The sequence below is a fragment of the Durio zibethinus genome, chromosome 3 (genome assembly GCF_047325235.1).
Source record: "Durio zibethinus cultivar Kanyao isolate XHJ-2024 chromosome 3, ASM4732523v1, whole genome shotgun sequence".
NCBI lineage: Eukaryota > Viridiplantae > Streptophyta > Magnoliopsida > Malvales > Malvaceae > Durio > Durio zibethinus.
The window spans coordinates 4634673-4657366 of NC_143164.1; the positions used below are offsets into that span (position 1 = coordinate 4634673).

At 37.2% G+C, this 22694-nt stretch overlaps 3 protein-coding genes and 1 pseudogene across 12 annotated transcripts; 1 reads left to right on the plus strand and 3 right to left on the minus strand.

Moving 5' to 3' along the window:
- Window positions 1-79: 79 nt before the first annotated feature.
- On the minus strand, window positions 80-3882 carry LOC111275959 (subtilisin-like protease SBT1.7 pseudogene; annotated as a pseudogene). Its single transcript, XR_016340814.1, has one exon. The product of XR_016340814.1 is annotated as a subtilisin-like protease SBT1.7 pseudogene (transcript).
- A 2668-nt stretch (window positions 3883-6550) lies between these two features.
- LOC111276318 (uncharacterized) lies at window positions 6551-8714 on the plus strand. The gene is made up of 4 exons (XM_089757725.1): window positions 6551-6918; window positions 7125-7654; window positions 7791-7820; window positions 8473-8714. The coding sequence occupies exons 2-4, from the start codon at window positions 7132-7134 to the stop codon at window positions 8712-8714; spliced, it is 795 nt and encodes a 264-aa protein (XP_089613851.1). The 5' UTR covers window positions 6551-6918; window positions 7125-7131.
- A 226-nt stretch (window positions 8715-8940) lies between these two features.
- On the minus strand, window positions 8941-12542 carry LOC111276027 (acyl-CoA-binding domain-containing protein 3-like). 6 transcript variants are annotated; one of them, XM_022861772.2, is made up of 5 exons: window positions 11539-12542; window positions 10702-10807; window positions 10498-10598; window positions 10338-10404; window positions 8941-9261 (listed from the first exon to the last, which is right to left on the minus strand). In XM_022861772.2, the coding sequence occupies exons 1-5, from the start codon at window positions 12414-12416 to the stop codon at window positions 9250-9252; spliced, it is 1164 nt and encodes a 387-aa protein (XP_022717507.1). In that variant the 5' UTR covers window positions 12417-12542; the 3' UTR covers window positions 8941-9249. The 6 variants fall into 6 exon arrangements, 3 of the variants coding, with proteins under 3 accessions (XP_022717507.1, XP_022717588.1, XP_089614315.1); XM_022861853.2 differs by lacking the exon at window positions 8941-9261 and adding an exon at window positions 9342-9790; XM_089758189.1 differs by lacking the exon at window positions 8941-9261 and adding an exon at window positions 9342-9910.
- A 1884-nt stretch (window positions 12543-14426) lies between these two features.
- Window positions 14427-20325, minus strand: LOC111276415 (transcription initiation factor TFIID subunit 4b-like). 4 transcript variants are annotated; one of them, XM_022862381.2, is made up of 14 exons: window positions 20077-20325; window positions 19870-19969; window positions 19096-19649; window positions 18827-18922; window positions 17834-18727; window positions 17151-17275; window positions 16931-17018; window positions 16683-16818; window positions 16507-16562; window positions 16379-16435; window positions 16165-16305; window positions 15940-16005; window positions 15596-15857; window positions 14427-14934 (listed from the first exon to the last, which is right to left on the minus strand). In XM_022862381.2, the coding sequence occupies exons 1-14, from the start codon at window positions 20113-20115 to the stop codon at window positions 14756-14758; spliced, it is 2793 nt and encodes a 930-aa protein (XP_022718116.2). In that variant the 5' UTR covers window positions 20116-20325; the 3' UTR covers window positions 14427-14755. The 4 variants fall into 4 exon arrangements, with proteins under 4 accessions (XP_022718116.2, XP_022718053.2, XP_022717986.2 ...); XM_022862318.2 differs by having other exon boundaries at window positions 19096-19652; XM_022862251.2 differs by having other exon boundaries at window positions 19864-19969.
- Window positions 20326-22694: the final 2369 nt, after the last annotated feature.

Genomic DNA, 22694 nt, shown 5'->3' on the forward strand with positions numbered 1-22694 from the left:
TGATCACCAAAGCTAGATTGCTGAGACAGCAAGTCTTTGAGAAAAATCTTGTAGGTATGAAGTAAGAACCTAATGGAAAAAAGAATAAAAATAAAAAAGAAAGAAATATTATAACAATAACCCTCGGTTGTGTTGCTCGACTGTGTGAAGTGTGAACCATGGAAGAATGCAAGATTTATAAGACACGAATTATAACTAGGAATCCAGTCTAAATTCCTTATAGAGTTAGGTCACTGTACGATTATTCCCCATTTTGTCCTGATCTCTAAAAAGAACACAATCAATCTACTGTCCCCTAATTTTCTTGGAGAACATTTATAAACACAGCTGACTCTGACTATACAGTTGCTGTAGTATCAATAATACAAGACGGATTCATTATACTGTATGAGGGATCACTCGTACTGTAAGAGGGATCACTCTTTCTTTGAGGGCACTTAGCAGTCCCATTATTAGTATCATGAACCCAATTTCTGTCATGGTTATGTCCACCTGAAAGCTATTGGACTACCAACAATGTGTTTTCCATCTGACCATTCCAGACGGGCGAAGCTGGTTGTACCAGATGGCATAGACCTAGCTGTGAATGTCACGGTGTAGCTCTTTTTTTCATATTGTGCACTGAAACTTAGTATTGCTGGCTCAACCGTGAATTTCACTGCTCTGGTCTGTGAATACAAAGAAATTTTGTATGTTGCTGGGGCGCCAACATTAGTGAGAGTCCTAGTATATTTGATGGTGCTTGAGACGCCAGCACCACCCTTTTTGCCTGAGGCAGTTTCCAGAGGAACAGAGAAGGATGGATAATTAAAATCTCCCAGGTTGTACTTTTTGCTTGTCTGACAGGTGAAGTCTCTGTGAGTAGTGCTCTTAATTTGATTTGGTGTATAGTTCAAGGCACAAAGAAAACTAAGATAGTCGTCAACAGTGGCATCATATACAAGGCCAGGATCAAGGGCTGCAACTGGATCCACATGCCCGGCACCATAATCAAATGGTGTTGCGGGTCCTCCAGTGGCAAGATCTTTGACTTTTTCACCATTTTTGCAAGCTGTGTAGGCTGTGGTCATGAGGGCAGATTTAATGGCTGCTGGACTCCATTCAGGATGTGCAGCCTTGAGAAGTGCAGCTAACCCACTAACATGGGGGCATGACATTGATGTGCCTGAAATGATGTTGAAGTTTACGTGCCTTCGGTCAATTTCTAATCCAGTTGGACCAACTTCCCCAGTCCACCCAGCAAGGATATTGACTCCTGGTGCAATAATGTCTGGTTTAAGTATTTCTTGAGTGACTGGATTTGGACCTCTAGAACTGAAGGCTGCTACCATGGGAGATGGTTGAACACCTAACTTTGTGGTTCCAGGGCCAATTATGGCTGTTGGGTTATGATCAGAAGATATATATTTCTTGATTGCATCCCCACTCTTCAGCCCAACAGCTGCAGAGGGTAAGAGATGCGCGTCGGCAATTATCTGCTCTCCAAAAGTATCGTCGTTTGCCAAAATCATCCCTACGCCACCAGCAGCCTTCACCACAACTCCTTTTTGCACCCTCGCGCTAACCCCTCGATCACATAACACAATTTTCCCAGAAACTTTCTTTGGAATCAAACTTCCAGCCATGCAAAGACTTCCACTACTTGAATTACTCGCATTACCAGCATAAACTAGTGGCACCATGGAATCAGATAACTGCTTTCCGTTATAAAGTGTCACGCCATAGTATATCTTATCATTTCCTAAAGTAATAGGGGCAGGGAAATCACGGTCCAATGTTCCAGCACCTACGGTAGTTATCCATGGTGCAACATTTGACAAGCTGCTTGGGATGGGTCCACCATTTCCCGCTGAACAAGATACAAAAATACCATGCGCGGTTGCTGTGAATGCTCCAATGGCGATAGTGTCAGCATAGTACTCCGATAGTCTTCCACCAATTGACATTGATATAACATCCACTCCATCTGCAACAGCCGTGTCCATGGCTGATAAAATATCAGAGCCAAAACACCCACCAAGCCAACACACCTTGTAGATGGCAACTCGGGCATGTGAAGCCATCCCACGTGCTTTCCCAGGAGCATATCCTAGCAAATCAGCATTAGGCACAATTGACCCGGCAGCTGTAGTTGCCGTATGAGTTCCATGTCCATCATCATCTCTCGGGGACTTTGATTCCATGGATTCATCAATAGGTCCCAAAGCTGCTTCATACCCTTTTGAAAAAAACCTGGCACCAATTAGTTTCCTATTGCAGCTAGATGAGCTGAACTTTTTGCCCGCCTTACACTGGCCTTTCCAGCCAGATGGTACTGGCCCAAGATCTGAATCATCAAAACTTTTCAGCTCGGGCCAAACTCCAGTGTCCAATATGCCAACAATCACTTCACCCATTGAATCAGAGGTGGGGAAGAGAACACTGCTCTTTTCTAATCCAAGGAACTCTGGTGTTCGAGTTGTGTGCAGTTCATAACTCATTTCAGGTAGGACAGAGAGAATTCCAGGTTGCTTTCCTAGTGATTCAGCTTCCTCGGTTGTTAGCCTCGTGGAGTAGCCGTGGACTACATTTTCATATGTGTAAAGCATGGATGCTGAGTCTGAGACAGATTTTAAAGATGTGTCATACCATAGGGAGTGATCAGTGAAACTTTCTGGCATGTTGGACTTGTCCATGTGAACTATATAAGTCCTTTTGGCTTGTTGGATCTTCTCTTCCGCTACGACGCATGCGTAATACAAATTCAGAAATACGAAGATTTCTAGCGGTTTGAACTTCAATGGCTTCATCTCTTCAGTCAAGGAATTGCGGGAAGAGAAGCAACCGCTTAGGCTGGATTAAGAAATAGATTATCTTCCTAGATGGCACTTTCGCTTCCTCTTGAATGCTGAATGCATCGGTCACCGAGGGTTTACTATATGATGAGATTGATTTGACCTGACAAAATATGCCCTTCTTGAATCTTCGTTCAATGTGAGATTGATTTGACCCGAAAAAATACGCCCTTCTTGAATAGTAGTAATTTCTTCGTTCAATGATTGATTTATAAAATAAATAAATATGTTAAACACCTCAAATTTGATAAAACTCTATTGCAAATATAATGACAAACACGTTTCGCGTACGTAAGAACAGGAATCAAGTGGTAAATGATGGCCACTGATTTGGATAGTTATGTCTCTTACATGAGCCATACTATGCTAATGGCTTTTTCAAACGGGAATCTGCTGAATTCTAATGCCCCGAAAACAGGGAATTTGCTATGGCTTGTTAAAAAAAGGTTGCTTCTAAGGCGAGTTTAGTTCTTGCTGTCATTAAGTATTGAGCAAACCACCTCATAATGGTTCAGAAATGCAGGGAAGGAAGTGGCTGTGCTCAGCGTTTAGCTCCACTTTTACGCATTCGGTATTCACACCCTTCTTCATACTGCTGTCAGTTCATATTTATGATCTTTCTAACATGGGAGTAAATTTCATCATAAAGCAGACAGATGAATTGCTTGCATCTTGAAGAAATGGTCTTGTGAATAAATTCCAATGTAAACCTTGAGTTGATGGATATAGGATTCAGAGAAAAGTTAAAAGAAAAAGGAAGCCAGAAATTGTCAAAAAAAATCGAATGTAGCCGAGATTTCCAGCTTTTACAACGATTGGGCACTTGGTCACACTTTAACAGGTAAGCAAAGGTCCTTTCAGTTTTAGTCACTCTATTTAGAGATTTACAGGTCATCATCCAAGTTGAGCAATGCCCTTAATGGCGTAATTTGCGTGCAAAAATCGTGTATCTTTCCCTTAATCTACACAGAATTAACATGTACGTGTATCTCTCTTTTTACAGTTATGCCATACCCATGGTGTAAGTTGGGGTTTGTCTCTTTTCATTAATTAACACTGAAAATGAAACATCACGGAATTGTTATTCAATGTAAATTTGTTCTAAACAACAAGGAAAATGCTTATGATTAAAAGAAAGAAAAGAGATAGTACTAATACATCTGCTACAATAATATATCTGTAATTGCAATTATGGTGATTATTAGAAATTGTTTTCTTTTATTCTAGATAATATCGTAAGTGATAGTGGGGATTCCACTAATTTCCCGCAGGATGCTGACAGAGATTAAAGCTGCCGGTTGTTTAACTTTTCTTTAATCCAAGCAACTATCATTATCAGGTTGCTGATGCCATAATGGAAACTCATGGATTGGCAGCAAACTAATGGATGGCTGAAAAAGAGAATTTAGAATTCTGTGCAGTATGTGAACATCAAGCCATCAAGTCATCTGGCGTAATAAAATTATCACAGAAGTAATCAAAAGGTTCATAGGAAATATAGGGTTTTGATTAGATGATGAAATTATTTGTAATGTTAAATCACAAAAGTCTTTGTTTCTCCCACCTCATCTGATAGTAGACTATAGTGGCAATTAGCTGGAATGGACCCCTACTCTCCAATAATAGCCAAGTATTTTTTGGATCAATGTCGTTTAGAAATTACTTTTTAGCAATTACTTCTGCAATTAGTTCGTCTATTTCTCCTAATCTCTACTCACTTCGAAGTCTCAAAGATTGTATGATATGAGCCTCTGCAGATGACCATATGTAGCCTATTTCACTCCTTAGGCACTGCTGATAGTATAACCAAAAGAGAAACAGTTGCCAGTAGGTACATCTTGTCATTATTCGATTCCCACGAACAATATTTATATTTAGAAAATTCATGGTAAGGGAATTAGGCCCTTGAAATCATTTAAGAAGAGATTAAGTTCACCCTTAATCATAGCTGATAGGAGTGATCCTGAATCCTGCAATGATCATAAGTGAACTTGTGTAATTTAAAGTTTTATACAAGGGTCTTTATGGATTGATCACAAGCTTTCAACTAGCATTCAGACTAATCTTAGCTTATTCAAAACATTTAAAATTTGAAACTCAAAAACTTGAGATTTTTCATTTGAGATTTTTAAAAATTATTTTTTAATTATTGAAATTAAAAATTTAATATTCTATTATTGATGGTAAAACTTGGATTCTTTCGATGATATTGATGAGGTCCATCTTTTGGTTGATAATCCTTATCAGTATCCAGTCTCTTTCTTGCCTTGCAAAGCGTTTTCTGTGGTCAATATCAAGGCTCATTAATAGTGTTGAAACAATGTGAACCATGGACCATTCTCCGTTGGAGGTGCTTCATTTTCATGTCAGAATCGTATCAATTTCAGGTCATCTTCAATCATTTTGGCAAAAATAAATAGATATAAAGAGAAGGCAAAAAGGAAATAAAATGGTTGGCCGTGGTTACAGAATCTTCAATCTTTATGTGATTCCCTGCGTTTTCTTTTGTTTCACGGAATCAAAGCTTTTGTGGGCCTCTTGTATCAATCAAATTTGGTATTTCTGTTTCAGAACAAATTTGACACGGAACTAACAGCAGCTCCTTTCATTTGGACTCTGATTTGCTTTCCAAGATTGTTATATTGCTCTCAAGTTACGAGCAATTATTAGACTTTGTTTCATTCATGGAAGACTTGAAGCATATACAAATACAATACCCATAAAGATTAATTCAATGGATGGAGACAGAAGTCTTTAATCAGGCTTTGGATCCTCACTACTGAAGCCATATCCCACTCTCTTTTTAGCCGATTTACTACACGTTTCACTCGTACAAGTGAATTTTGAAGAAGTAAGAAGCGACCAAATCATTCATTTATTCGTCTTTGAATTGAGTGGACATAATTTTGATAAGCAGGATCAGTTGGTTTGTGTTCTTGTCGATTATGGTTTGTGTTCGTCTCAATTGTTCTGATCATTTTCATTCAAGAATTGACATATCCATTTCTTATTTAATGCTAGTATTTGTTTTTATAAACATGGTCTTATCACGATCAATTCTAAAAATAATTGCAAAATAAATTAATTTATTATTACGATTGTTATAATTTTACCATATCTTCCTTATTTCGGTTGCTTCTAGTTCCTATTGAAACTTATAGATAAAGGCAGCGAACGTGGAAATGCCTTCTGCTGAAGATGGATTTTTTGTCACACAATCAAGAGTCTTTGAAATTGGAGCTACAAGTCTGCGGATCGGGCGGGTCCCCGAGGAATATCCAAAGACAAGGGAGGTTCGATTCAAGAATCAAGAGAACTGGCTTCTGGGAATCATAGGTCAATGACCCCATAGTCCATCGTAAAATACCAATTAGAAAGTCTGTGAAGCCTATCCAAAAAATTTTGTTCTTGGGTTCTTCGCTGCTGAGTGAACCATAACATGGTCTATAATTTCATTTTCATCAAAGCCCAAGATAAGCCCATTTTCTTGAAAGGCCTTTATTGCTAGAGTGAAGGCTTCCGCATTCGCGGCCATGGACATATTTGTTCATTTTTTCGTCCAATGAAAAAGATTTTTATGAAATTTTTTAGGTAAAATTTATAAAATTTTTTATTTAAAATAATTAAATTAAATTTAAATTTAAAATTTATTAATTTAAAAATCTCGTTACATAAATCAAATGAATAAAATTTGAAAATTTTTTAACAAATTTTAATATATATTTTTAGATAGATATTTTCAATAAAAGTATTTATAAAATTTTTATCATTTAATAAGTATTAATCAAATTTTAATTATAAATAATGCTTTTAATAATTTTTTTAGATGATATTGATTTTCATAGTAAACTCTACCAATTTAAATTTTTTATTAAAATTTTTAATAAATTATTTTAAAAAAATTCACAAATTTTATCTAAAAATTTTTAATTTAAGTTTTATCTCCAAAGGAACTGAGCAGACGCGCGCCAAAATACACCCTCTGGGAGCTTTAGTCATGCAAATTCGCTTCATCACCAGAACCAGCTATCACGCTCCGGTTCATATCACACCTCTCTACGGCCAAGGCCACGACAATACATAGGTTGTATACGTATATATATATATATATATATATATATATATATGCTATTTTTGAACAGTGCCAAAGTATCATTAAGCTACGTACTTTGCAAGAGCTATCATTAAGTTTTTTTTTCTTTTTTTTTGTTCGACCATCTTTTGTTTTCTTTTTAATTAACTCTTTTTTCTTTGAGTATTTTCTTATTGTTTTTTATGATTAATTTGTAGTGGAGTTATGGAAAGACGAACTGCGGTTTTTTGGGGACTGGTTTGTTTGTGTTTGTGGTTTAATTTTAGTTATGTGGTTGAAGCAAAAGGAGAAGGAAGGTTTTTGAGTGGCATGAGTCGTCGCATGATCAACAAGGGGTTTGGACACAGGCATGGTGGAGACTTTGGCTATCCAGTGACTGCAGATAGTGGTTATGGAGGAGGCTCTGGTGGTGGTTTTAGCAGTGGGGGAGGTGTAGGCAATGGCCGTGGTGGTGGTGGTGGTTATGGCAGCTGGGGAGGTGTGGGAAATGGCCATGGTGGTGGTTTTGGCAGTGGTGGAGGCGTGGGCAATATCGGCGGTGGTGGTTTTGGATCCGGCGGTGGCATGGGCCAAGGTGGTGGATTCGGAGGCGGAGGTGGAGGGAATGGTGGTGGCTACGGTTTTGGCAATGGAGGGGGTGGTGGGGGTGGCAATGGAGGGGGAAGCGGGTATGGCGCAGGCTCAGGATATGGCTCACCGGGTGGAGGAAAAGGTGGCGGAGGACATGGTTCTGCCTCTGCATCTCAAAAGAACCATCCACGGAAATAGCTCCAATGTTTGTTTATGGAGAGAATAAGGATGAGATTTCTCCAACTTATAACGCTTAATTCGCCGTTTTCTTTAGTTTTTCATCAAATATGCAGTGTTATTAGCTTCATCCTATGATATACAAGGTTAATGTCTCCTCTAAGAATAACAGTAGATATGATCAAGAACAAAACATAAACCCAATAAATCTCCTTTTCTCTTCTGCTGAAATCCGAATGAATAGTTATGATACCATAATTTCTCCAATACATATCAAAAATAAAAACAAAAAAAATGTCGGCAAAAATGTTACAAATGCTAAGTCAACGTTCCATCACTTTTTAATTCAATCTTTCACCTGATTTCAAAGTAGACTACTAGAATTTAAGATCCCAAAGCTATGTGAAGTCAGTTATAAGCAATTCGTATTATGGAGGTAGACTTGGCTTATTATTTTCTAACTAAGCATGGACCAGACGACAACCGAGACGCCATGATAGTTGGACATCGATAGCAGAGCCAATCTTATCATATATATATATATATATATAAAGATAACAGTCTAGATATAAAGAAAAAGATTGCTTAGTATTAAAATTTAAAATTTAAATAAGTTAAATATTATATATTAAAAATATTATATGAATCAATTGAGTTAAATCTGATTCAGTCTAATCTTATTTTTAATCTTAAACCTATTTAAACATGCTAGTAATCAGCTCTGCTCTTAATTAAATTGTTGAAAGTCAGGCTTGTTAGTCGCAAGGATAAAGGTGACAATCATTCATCAATAATCAGTCATTCTTATTCTTTCATCTTTAACTGTTCATCATCAAGCTCACTCCCATTACATAGCCAAGATTAGGTTTAGGACCAATGGATCGGCAAGTGAATTTAAAAGGGTTATTGGTATTGCCCTTGAAACAACAACATTAAATCTGAAGAGGGACTTGGATTTTGTCAAAAGCACAAATCATAACTTGTACCCTCAGCAACCTTGTGGCCTACTTTGTGTCATCAACAACATGGTTGACGTTTAAACTACCAGAAATTGAAGCAAACCATGCACTGCCTAAATACTATAATGTTCCCATCAACATCAAGCATATGAACACGATTACTAAAATGCAGAGAACCCAACCTTCCTCCACAATTTAAAACGTGGGCGGAACTTTAATACAAGAGAAATAAGACCATCTTTTAAATGCTTTTCACAATAAAAATCATATAGAGATGCAACTATCAAACATTGGACATTCTCTCACGTCATTGAACACTTAGGTAAATGCATATATTAGCATTTTACTTGAGCAATCACAACCAGCCAACCATTTGAGTTATTAGAAACATGGGTGCTTCGCATATATTATTTACATGCATAATGTACAATAATTAACAGTTACTGTTTTAACCACACAACATTATTTAGTTGCAGGATGCAGATAGACAGCACGATAGATTAATTCAGTGTAGGCAGATATTTATACTTGGTGGCGAATATAGTCTTGTTCCTGACCAAGCAAACCCAGTAGCATGGCCCCTGTGATTGGGGAGATGAAGTCAGGGCAATGCTAATCAGTCTTTGGCCTGAAATTTCATAACAAATAAAGTTATATATGATCTATATACCCTCTAGAGAATCACTTCAGGTAATCATACCAAAGGAAGCAATAACAAATGTTGAGTTAAAAATAGGATAGAAATGAGCGTTCAGCCCCACATTCTTGGAGGCTTGTGATAGTTATTGACACAGCTGGAATACAATCATCAATAATCCGAACTTTCCAATGCCATAAAACTTGGAATTGCTACTTAAGTTTATTGAAATAATAAAGGAAAAAGAACCATTTGCAACATGATTGCTGTTCAAAAAGATGAATCAAGTTGTTTCTGTGAATGACAGAAGCCGAAAAAAGCAGCACTTGCCCTTTCAGCAAGTACATAGCTCCAGAATAAGAGGAATGTTTACATATTATCACACCTCTCATAGATGCCTTGAAAGTTGCTATTAAGTTCCAGGTGCACCGCAGGCATTGGTTGATATTTTGACATTATCAAAATATGGATGGTGGATTATGTGAAAGATACCTCCATTTGGGCAATTCAGCTACTGGACCTCCAGAAAATTAACAATAATGAATGAAGAACGATTTTAGTGTAGTTATCTTTTCTAAAGTAAGTTAAGCAGGCAACAGTCATCACTCTTTTCTCTGTCTTGCAGACCTGCCAAAATCTTCTGTTGCTAATTTCAGCTGCATTTCTTTCAACTAAGATTTATATAAAAGAAATCTTAAAGTTGCAAGATCGAATTTGTAAACTTTTTAGCATTTTTAGGAGAATATCTGCTGAAAAGCAACCCTTAAAATGTCTTTAGCATGGTAAAATAATGGCCTGAGAAAGTGTATCCACCACATAAATTATTAGGCAAACCCGTTTTGATCCTTTTCCTTACACATTTTAGATTTATGACTATATATATTAACACATTTAGATCCTAGAGTTTCCTTTGCTTGTCGGCTATTTGAATTTGGAACTCATAACTTGAGCATACATGCATAAATTGTTCATGTTTGTCTGATAAAATGGTTTTTCCATTGACCTAATTCATAGCATCGTTCATTCCATATAAGATTGACAGGGAGGAGGGGAAATGAATATGATACCTGCTTCCCAAAGCTTGTGCTCTCAGTTATGTCATCTCTTCCAGTAGCAGACTTCAATTCCACGTTCCTGCAGGATATGAAAGTAGTGGCTCAAAATTTTGGTGTGATAAACAATGGGATGAGCACAAAAGAAAATCCAAGACTGCCAACATCAAACCACCTTTCTTGTGTAAAACTGGTCTGCTGACCAGGAAATGAATTAATTTCAGGAGACATGGCACCGGGAACTCCTGGGTCTGCAGATTCAAATTTATGCTCTCCCTGTACAAAGAATTGTGTCAGAATAAAATTTTCCAAATATTCTGTGTAATAGAAGTCACTAAAGAAATCAAATAAAGTCACCGCCTGAAAAGCAAGGTCTCACATCAGAATTATCTTCCATCCATCCTGGAACTCTTTCTGAAAGAAGGGCAACATACCGCTCCATAGCTGCATCTGGGTTCATGTTCCCCAGCCTTTGCCAAGCATTCCTTGCACAATGCAAGCAGTGCTGTCCATCACTCATACATAGCAGCTGTCAACCCTGTTATTATAAGTTTATAACTACCAATCAAGCTATACCGTGTAATTTTGGTATAGGCTAGGCCCCAATGAGTTTCACACTCAGCTTTTTTCTGAGTTCGACATAATTTCCCAGTTATAGTGGTCAATCCCAATTTGACCACTACAGAAACTCTAATGATTTTTGTGTCATTCCACATTGACTTTAGTGTGTTTCAGATGGCTAGTTGTATGAGGCATTATCTATAAGAGCCAAAAACTAGACAATGCATTACCAAATATGTCAACTGATGATATATGTGCATTCTCAACTACCATTCTACTGGTTAATTACAGCAGTGGGAAACGAAATGAAAATAATATAGGCTTCTGACCTTTCTTATTTTACCATCTCATCACTAAAGTTTTCTCAAAATTTAACACACTTTTCAATTTCCAATTTTTAGCTTGATTATGTAATTGCTTCTAAATTGTTTAAACTTGAAATCTTAATTGGTGGTTTTGACAAATGATAAAAATTGAATGTATCAAAGACGATACCTATCTTTTCCCTCGACAATGACACAAACATGAGAGACATTTAAACCTAAGAAACTTAAGTCTAACCATCCACATTGCACACCAACCAAAAGGATAGAGCAAAATGAAGAAGAGAAATCAATCAACAAATAGTCAAATATAGGTAGGAAAAGTTTGCTACCATTTGGAGCGAGAAGAGAGCATGAAAGGCAGAGGCTGTGACTCGTGACAAGGCCCTTCGGTAGCAATCTTGTGGAGTCCATAAAGTTCCATCTGAACATGATTCCCCAAACCTACCAAATCTCCTTTATGCTCAACAAACTTCACAGCTGCTCCAAAAATCTTCTGCAATTCGCTCCTCTCTATCCCCTCCCAATCATCATCATCATCATCATCATCACTCTCTAGTTTGACCTCTTTTTCTTCTTCCCCAAGCCCTTTCATTTGACTCTCTTCAACGGTAATCTCTTCAGATTGCACTTTGGTTTCATTTTCAGCCTCTAATTCTTCACCGATTTCCTCAACTTCTTTTTTCTCCATCTTCTTTTTGACAACAATATCATCAGGATTCACCACAACTTCTGTTTCACGGACCTCAGACTGTTCTGCTTCAAAATCATCGACCTTCTTGGCAGTTTCTTGCAAAAATTCAACTTCTTTTTCACTTTCAAAGCCTTGAACTTTCAATCTTTCCACAACCTCACCTTCTCCAACTTCAAATTCATCAACCTTGTCAGCATTTTCTTGAAAACATTCAATTTTCTTTTCACTTTCAAAACCCTGATCAACCCCAACTTGTCCTGTTTCGAAAATATGAACCTGATCAGCGCTTTCCTTAACAAATTCAACTTTCTTTTGACTTTCAAGGCCTTCAACTTTCAATTTCTCAGCAAACTCCATCTCTTCCATGATAATCTCATCATCAACATCATTCAAAGATTTTTCCTCCAACCCAGAACCAGAATCACCACCCATAGCCAAAGAAACAATCTTGGCTATCAAGAAAGAAACCAGAAGAGCTATAAAAGCTGTCAAAAAGAGCTCCAGGATAATCTCCATGGTTGAAACTAACAAACTCAAAGATTAAAACAGAAAGAAAGATGGGATTAATAAGAAGCACAGTTGTCTAACGATGAACTATATAGGGGAACTTTTTTTTTTTTGGAAAATGGTAAAAAAATGTACAGAGAAGGAGAGAAGGGTGAGAAGAGGCAAAGGATATTTGTAGAGAAGAGGAAAGTATTTTCGGGTTATTAAGCTTTGAGGGAGAAATGGGATTGACCCACTTTTGCAAGTTTATGGGGGCGGAAGTGGGGCCCTTATTGGCTGGCAAGTCACGGAGGTTTTAGACAAAAGTGCATAAGCCTCCAATGTGAGCTGACGTGGCGACAGTTTACGTATCTTCGGATCGTTTTACTTCCCTTGTTTGAGTTTCCCTCATTCGCATAAACAGCGCGTGTGTTAGCCTGTTTGCTACATAAGTCGCCCATCGTTTTTTTTTTTTTAGGTTTATATTTATCTATAATTTTATATTCTGTTATAAAATCATAGGCGTTATTTTATTAATGATTAAATATAAATTTTAAATAATTTTTAAATTAAATGAATAAAATATATAATTTTTTTTTAAAAATTTATTAATGAAGTAATATCATTTATCTTATTAATGATATATAAAATTTATAATATAAACTTTTTTTCTTGTTTTTTCATTTTCCTTTGTTGTTGTTTAAATTTTTAGGGTTTTTTTTTTTCTAAAATGTAAAATTAAAACAAGATGATGTTGATGTGTTTTGTAAGTACCTCGATTTACGCCGACAATGTTTCATTTCTTCGCTTAATAAGATTTTCAACTCTTTTTTTTTTTTTTTAGTTTTTTTCATCTCATAAAACCATTTATTTTCATTTTATGACAATAAAAATTAATTAATTTATTAATTAAAAAAAGATTAAGAATTTTTCTCTTCGGTGATGATGAAGGTAGATGCCTAAGTGAAAATGTGGGGATAGAAGAAATTTATTCAGCATTTGATGGCTCGTGAATTTCATGCGTGACGAATAAATATCGGTTATATCTTGCCTTGCCTTTTGATTTTGGACATGAAAATGTCGATGCCTGTGCTAAACTTTACCTTATATCTTTATCTAAATAAAGTTTCTGTCTCTCTTTTTCTTCCTTTAATGAATAAAATAAAACATATATTGATTGTTCAACTTGAAGTTTCTAGCTTTTATTAATAAAAAAGAACATAAACTTTCAATTCCATTTGGCACAGTTACAATATGCGACCATGTTGAAGTTCATTGCCTGTTGTAGCCTCCATCAATGAAAGAAAGCCTTGTGATTAATTAACTAAAAAAGGATTTGAGAAATATAATTAGATTAGGGGAAGGAAGAGAATGACTTTGACTTTGTGGGTTTCATTTTAGTTTTTTTTTTTTGAATATAAAATTTTAAGGTGGAGAGAGACTTGTTCATTATCCGGAAAGGAAGAGTATTTGCAAATGAATTCATATTTAAACTTTACCAATTCAATCCATCCTCGTTGGCTATATGTAATCATTTTAATGTTGTTTAATTTCATCTCTAATATTATTGGGCCGAATTAAATTAATCACCATTCAACCAGCTTATAGTTTTCCCATCACACTTCACAGTATAATAACCTAGTCTCCTATTATTTCACAGGCTGTGTCAGGCTTCTGCATCATCTTGATTCTTGTCTTTCAATCTCCATTAATTCCAGGCTTGGAGCCTTAACTCTTCTATAAACCTATTTTCTTTTTCTAAATGACTCAAAATCATAAACTCCTAATTCCCTTGAGAAAAATTCTAGTATGAGAGTCTGATATGCAGGTTTCACAAAACCAGTTCAAAAGCTTCCAAATAATCGTACATGCCCAGTTGCCATCCTAAATCTAAGTCAATATTCCCTTCAGGAACAACAGATGATACTGAAGATTTCCCATTTTAATTCAATGCACTAAACCAAAGATGAACATTCTTTCATACCAGCAGTAAACCAGTCAGAGACAGAAATTAAAGATATCAATAAATGAGAGCTGAAGTACTGTAATTACCTTTTCTCTCTTATTTCTTTATAGTAAGAGAAGAGCACAACCTTTAAAACATTATTTATTAACAAACAATTTCAGAATATAACAATTACCAAAGAACAAACATGAAATCATCCAGCTGCTCCCTATGGTTCTGAAGCCCGGTTAATGTAGTAAGATTAGGTTAATACTGCATCTAAAATCCTGTAAATTCCAATGATCCAGCTGTTTTATAAAATTCCCCGCCATTATCCTAAAGGTACAGTCATAGACATCTCAAATTCCATTATCTATAATCAGATATCTAATGGAAAACATGGACACTATAGTATAAAGGTGCATCATGACCACTCAGCTGTAGGCTCGGAGCGGGTTTTTTCATACAAGCGATAAATAAGTGTAGACTTAGACATTTGAGGCTCCCTTTCCAGAACTGCAATCACATCCTTAACAGAAATAGTACGAGCCACTTTAGTATGAGGTGTGACACCTTGGTTCCGGCCAAATTTCCTACTTGCCCCTGTTGAAAGAAAATAGAGTGAAAAACAAATCAAATAGAGTGGACAAGACAGGAACCGTCCTCCCCTGGTTGCAAGGTAAGAAGAATTTTAGGGGAGAGGAGTCCTGATAACAACTTGGTAACAGAAGAAAATCTACAGAAGTAAAAGTTGGAACAGGCGGTGCAGGAATGATTTCTTTACTCTGAACTCTTTAAGGTCATAATATATATGATTGTTTGGGTTTTATCAATGCCTTAATTACCTTACACACCAGAGATATAATTAGATGTTGGAGCAATTTCATACAAGCACATTTGCTTTACAGTCATTCAAATGCTCAAAAATGAATTTAACACAGATAATTAATTTGTTCAAATCAACAAAGAAATTTCCTAATTATTTATATATCTTAGTATATGCCAGTGCATATTACTACCAGGTTTACTACCATGAATTGTTTTTATAGTGCAATACTTGAATCAATTTCATGTAAAATGCATAATGCTGGTGACTACCAATCTATATGATTAAATATAACGGGAACCAATTCCAAATTGCTCAGACATCACCAGCATTGCCATCTAATGTAACAGTATGCATGATAAACCTTACAACCATATTAACCAGTTAAATGCATCCAAATTAAAATTGAGAAGAGATCTAGCCATGAACCAAGCTTACCAGATGCAAGAGGAACGAGCAGGCCCCTTTTTTCTGATTCTTGATTGTCCTTTGTATTTTTTCCACATGCAGATAGAGGCCTGCGGTTCACATCTTTACCTGCATGAGAACCAGTCGCTGCCTCCATTCCCCCCTCACGTTTTTGGCGGGCTTGCTCAGCCATAAGTTGCCATTTTGACATCATGTCATCCCCTCCAACAGCAGCACGTGCAGCAACATTTGCAGCAGTGGTCCTCATCTTGTCATCGTCCTCCTTGTTTACCTGCACATTACCAGAGAGTTACTCCCCTTATTTGGGTGATTAAAGAACGCATAATGATTGGAAAATTACTCATCGATAATACCTTTACGACTTTTACTCGACTGTCATCTTTCTCCTTGTCACCATCAACTGCAGTCTCAGCCTCAGGCTGCATCCACAAATATTTAATATATGCAATGTTAAGGAATAAATGATACAGCATGCCCATTCTTATGTCTGTTGGTGCATTCCTGTGAATTATTAATTCCTCCCTATATTTTTTAATGCATTATAGATAATCATATCACTAAATAGAAACAGCACCCACTTCATTAAGTTTTCTGAGCTTCTCTGCCTCAGCCTGCTTTTTCTCCCATTCTTCCCTAGCATTCCGGTTCATCCTCATAATTTGCTGCCGAACATCCGAGGTGATAATAGTCCGGTGCCTAGGCTTCTCACCATCAACACGCTACAAGAGATTCAATCCAAATTAGAAAGATATAAAGAAAAATTCATGTTAACTAAGAGGAATTGAGGCTGACCTGTTTCGACAGTCTGATTAAATTGCATATGAGCCCACACATTCTTTCCTCCACACACTAGAGATTAAGATACATGAGGAAATGTATAAACTCATTTAAAGAGAAGGGCCAAGAAGCTAGCATCTCACCAGGGACAAGCATCGCTCAACATCATTGCTTATATTCTTCAAACCACTTTTGGCCACTGCAGGAAGACACAGACAAATGGACAAGAATTTGTGAGAAAGATATGGCTTACAATGAAAAGCAGAATGTAAATGTAAATTAAAGAACTATAGACCAGGGAGGTATAAAGAATATTAACTAATTTCAGCCAGTTTCTTCTGCAAAGGGGTTTTCTGCAAAATAAGTCTTTCTTCTTCTTCTTGCACAACCCTTCTAGATGCTTCTGAAACTCGACTCTCATCCTTGGGGCCAGAAAGTAGTTGCTCCTCCTCTTCCTATTTAATAGCAGAATGTCAAAAGGATGTGACTTCTATTTTATGGCTTATATTTCTCTATGTAACTACTCAATAATTAAATTTAGGCAAAGACGACCAAAAAGTATCATACCCGGAGATTGACTCCGCTGACAGCAGTGACATCATTTAGTTGTTCAATGCTCTGATCTGAAAAGGCTCCAGACATTTTTTGCTTCTTACTGTAGGAAATCCCATTGAATATGGATGAAAAATGATTTAATAAAAGGTTAACATCAAGAAGGAATTAAATCATTCTTAATGGTCCTTGATAATCATTCTAGGCAATCATGCAACAGAGAGGTTTTTTTAACCTTGACAGAGGTGGTGATGAACCAGGAGCTTCAAGTGGTTTCTTCTGGCCAACAGAAGGCTTTTTCTGAGGGGTTCTTGCATTGACACCAACTGGAGTGGGCACAGATGGATTCCGAGAGCCCAACTGATAAATATAAAAAGAATGTGAAATTTGACAAAAGAGAGCAAGAAGTCACAAGCATGCACTTCACCAAGGAAAACACAGAATTATATTAATTTCAAATATGTGAACTGAAAGAAAATAAATTCAAAATTCAAGAATAATACCATATACTTAATTGCATGTGTCAACCACCCTGTTATGTAGCATAGATTTAGGGAAGTTTGCCTACTTTAAAGTCAGAACAACTAAAGAGTTAAATCTAACAAGTCAGCAAGACAACACATGATCCATTAACAAAGTTCAAGGTCACTCGCCCTAGAAGGAAAAAAAAAAAAATCCCACCAAGACTATCAGGGAAGCAGCTAGGCCCCAGACATCAAATTGGTTATACCTAGCAATTCATGAGTATACACACTTCTTAACTAAAAAAAGCATCACCCCAAGATGGTAAATACTTAATGCATAAATTTTCATGTAGACTTTTAAGAGAAGTGGTTCTTCTAATAGGCATCAGCAAGAGCATCCAGAATCATCCATCAAGATGTCACAATGAGAAAACATAGACTATGATGAGATTACCAGGACATTAGAATCCGTTTGAGTTGTGATGGAAGGCGTGGTGTAGCCAATTCTAGAAGACTGCTTCTCTAAAGACTCGTCCTTTGGAGTAGTTATAACTGCATTTCCCTGTTCAGCTAGTGCAGTAGACAACCCTTGGGTTGCAGGCAAGAGAGGTCTGTGCTGATCAGCGCCTTGATCAACAGATTCCTGTTTCACATATGTCACTGATGACAAAGGGCCAGGATTCAGCTCCTTACTTGATGAGGCTTGCCAAGGAACTGAACTGCTAGAAAAGTGAGGAAGAGATGAACCCTGCAATCTATTTGGATCATTAGTAGAGTTTTGCCTCTCAAGTTTAGGCCCACTCATCATGTTCATTGCCTGGGTTGGTCCTCCTACAGGATTTGATCCCATGCTTTGATGATGTGCAATTTGCCTAATTTTTGAATCATGAGGTTGCGGCTTTAGAGAGGAAACTGAATTATTAACATTTGACCCAGAATATGGGTGATAATTATTACTCCCGTACATGGCAAGAGAAGTTTGTGGGAAATTCAAATGTTGTTGCTGCTGCTTGTTAATTCCTTGTACAGGAATTGAAGAGCGATCTCTTTCTTGATTCACAGTGGTTGAACTGGAGGAAGAAATTTGGCTTCCTAGCACTCCAAAGCGAGAATCTGATTGGCGATCCATCTCTTGAGATTTTTGAGCCTTGTTTTCAATAGATAAATAACTTGAATTAGTCTGCGTGGGGACTGCTGGAGAGGGGGCATGAGATGAGTTGGCAGGAGAATTAGGGCCTTTTTGGTGCAGCTGAGCTAATGAATGTGGACCAGCAAACTGTGTGGCACTACCAACAGATGGCATCCGTGGAGCATTCAGCCGTGCTGCAGGGAATTGGTTGGAACTCATCTGAAAGTATGGATCTGAATTTTAGCTTGTTTTCAAAATTAACAGGCAATCAATTAAAGCATCAGTTTTTACTTTAATGACATAGACATTAGCGCTCACCTGCATTTGTAACTTATTAACTGCCAACCTCAGCATCTGATCTCCTACAATATCTCTCATGTGCCTGACAAATCCATCTTTTGCAATTTCATTTTTCTAACAGTTAAAGACAGTAGAAAAATCAGAAAGAGGCAAAACAAAATGCATTCTGTCTATTGCATCCATTACTAAATAAACAAGATAATATTATCAAAATAATAATAATAATAATAATAATAATAATAATAAACAGGATAATTGTAAAAAAAGGGCTGATATCCGAAATCCACCTTTAGTTTACCATACAGAGTATGAAGCTGCATGGCTCTGTCTTTATCAAGTTGGGGCAGTAAGGTAGGCAACAACACAGCAAATGGAACTTGTTTTCCTCGATTCATAGGACTATTTGGCTGCTCTGTCCCACTGGACTGTTGATTACTCATCTTCTGTAATTTCACATATTGTGATTCACTCTCTTGATTATTGCTTCTCTCTGGTTCATGTGGTAAAGGACTTTTTTCAGTAGTCTGAATCCCAGTCGTCTGAGGAACCTGGGCAGAAACTTGTTCAGCTACTCCTTGTTGACGATCATCTTGGGCTTGTTTTTGTTGAGGTGGTAGACGGTTAAATTCTTGCGGAACATCATTTGGCTGTTGTACATGTTGCTGACTCTCCGTCACAACAGCTCCCTGTTGCTTTTGCTTCGTTTCAGATGAAGCCTGCTGTTGTTGCTGTGCACTTTGAAGAGCTTGTTGATTTTGAAAGTTGGTGTTTCCATCTTGCCCCGTGGTCGGCCATTGTGCAAGTGACTGACTGGTAGATGGATCGCTTCCTTGAGACAAAACTGCTGTGTTTTTAAAACGTGGACATAACAGCCATTCGTGAATTTCCAAATAGAAGCAATTCATAACAATTGTTTTGCAGCAGAACAAAGTTACTGAATTCCATTCTAAAGTTACCGTTTGGAAAACAAATCTAGTTTCTTTGTCTTGCAGCAGAACAAAAAATAAACCCCCTCTCCCCCGCCCCCCCCCCCCCCCCAAAAAAAAGGATGATACCAGTACTTGAATCAGACTGCTGGGAAGCAGACGCATCGCCTTCAATATCTCGATTCAGCGCGGCCTGGAAAGCCTCAACATCGGCTCTAGAATGCATAGACTCGTCCTGTTATCAGTTTTTTAAACAAATTGGAAACTTGAATAAATAACCTTAACTTATTACGAATTCTAGAGATATTGCAGAGAGACAAAAAACCCAAAAGAAAGAAAAACCTCGTCTTCTTCAAGGAGCTTTACTATGGAAGGGTCCATCACAAGCTTTTCCCGCAACCGGCTGTCGCTGCCCCTGCCTCTGCCTCCGCCTAACCGGCTGATGAGTGGGAATCCTTCAGCTTACCGGATAATATAATATGGACAGTAATTGAAGATAAAAATTACAAAAAAAAAAAGGGAAATTTTCACAAAGGGAGAGAGAGAGAAAGCGTAGTTTTTACAGTGGATCGAAGGAACAGGAAGGATAGCAGCAACTAACGATGTGGTTCCTGCTTTTAATAGGCCTAGACTAAAAGGCTAATTTTGGGTCAGTTGACCCGGTTAGTAATGGAACAAAGCCCACTATAAATATGGGCTCATGAGCCTATTATCTCTAGATTACAACACCGGACCAGCTGTCTCGTCAAACGCTACGCTGCTGCTTTCGACTCTCCTCCGCTAGCCATTCTCTCCTCTATGGAAAAAGCTTCAACGGAGCTTCTCTTACGGGCCAAAGATGGAGATTTTACTCTTTGCTGTCCCCTCATAAACTCTCAAGTTTCAAAGGGTCTCCTCCTTCGTGGTCCGTTTCAACGTCGTCATCGTCGCCAAAGGTGGGGTTTTTGGGATAGTATTTAGGGAAGCTCGAAACCAAACCGCTTATCACAAAAGCTTTCACAACTTCGATTATGTTTGCCGCTGCTGATTGTACTTCCCAGGCAAATACCTAGATTTTCCTTTTTCCTCAAACCAAATTGATTATTTCAAACTTTTCAATTTTGCTAATAATTGCTGAAATTTTGACATAGTTTTCCAGGTGTAATTTAAGATTTTCCTTCAACGTTTCATACTTAGGAATCATTGTGACTAAAGTTTGATATCAAGGGAAAGGAGATCACTTTCCTATACCCATAATGGCTCCAATTGTCTTGTATACTTGAAGGGTTTTGGTTCTCCAAATTAGCCAATAATTAGTTTTATAGTGTTCCTTTGGTTTTTGTTTCTGATTAACTTCTGCAACTATTCGCTTGCTTTTTGTGGGAAAGAATGGCTTTGCAATAGTGCAGTCATTATCTTTTGTTGAATTATTGCTTCTCTGTGAATTTTTTTCTTAAGTTAATGACACTGTTATATGAACATTACAATTAACTTCCAGTATAACTGTAAGCTAACACGGTTCTAAATGCGGTCCTTGTTTATGATCTTGGTTTTTGTTTTTGCATTTCTATGGTGCTATTGTTTTATCTGGTGATTTACCATAATTACATTTCCTTCTCACATGTTTATGATTGACATCTTTTTTGGATGATCACATCAGCATCTTCTGGTTATGACTTAAATAAGGTTATGACTTAATACGGACATTACGGGTGGCTGGATATCGGTTGCTTCTCTTGGGGCCATTATAACATCTTTGGTTTAACTTATTGTCAAAATTTTTGCCTAAACGAGATATGCTGACGACCTTCAAGAAAATGTTCATGAGGCAGGCTGCCTATGGACCTGTGAGCACCACTGTTTTCCTTCTCCTACAATGCGGCTCTGCAAGGTAAGAAATTTTTTCCCCTTTTTCTAAAAGGAAAAATGAGAAATATTTTATCAGTACAATGTTGGGAGTTGGGACTTTCTATCAAACTATGTTCTCAACATCTCCGCTTGAGTGGGACCTATTATGGTTCTTGTGGAATTCAGCAGGCCAAGAGCTTAGGTGTGTATACCATCATTATTTCATGGATTCTGTTCAGCTGAACACCTGACACTTCTTCTTGGATGAAAATGGAATGGTGTCGCTTGAATCTAGTAGGATATTTTAGGTCTCTAGTGTTGCATGTATCAAGCACTGCTTTTTTGGCTACTGGCATACTCTGTGAGGTTGCCTGGTTTTGAAACACTTCATTCGATTACTTTTCTAATGGTACCTTGTTCTTGTTTAGTCTTTATTGGCTAGCTTTAGCAATTGAATGAATCCTCTGAAGATGGAGCATGATAGCTTAGTTCTACCACAAATGGTTTCAAAGATGAAGGCCTGGTTCCTATCTTGTACTTATGTATATAACTAAGTTTCAGGTTGTTTAATTTTGGTCGTCTGATTACAGCAAAGCAATTCTCTCTGACTTCTTATTGTGTTGCCAAACTCTGGTGAAAGTGGTGAAGAGATTGTGGCTAGATTAAAGCGTGACCTCTACCCGTCATTGATAAATGGTGTTATGTTCTGGCCAATCTGTGATTTTGTTACATACAAGTTTGCACCTGTACATCTCCAGGTATTTTCGGGTTAATTGCTTTCTTTTTTTTTTCACTCAGAATAGCGAAATCATTGTTTAGATCAGAGGAGAATGTTATTTTAGTTTTACAACATTTTCATATCCGATTGCTATAACTAATATCTTCCTAATTTTTTTGGCAGCCTTTAATTAATAGTTCATGTGCCTGCAATCGGACAATCTATTTGAAATACATGGCAAGCTTAAAGAAAGTGAGCATTAAGTAGACAGGCAATTACTGTCGTGTTTCGTAGCAAATATGATTTCAGACACGACACAAATAATTTTGGCATGAACACAATACAAATATTTAAGTGACACAAGTAATTTAAATACAAACACAATATGTTTATTATATATGTTTTACGTTACACA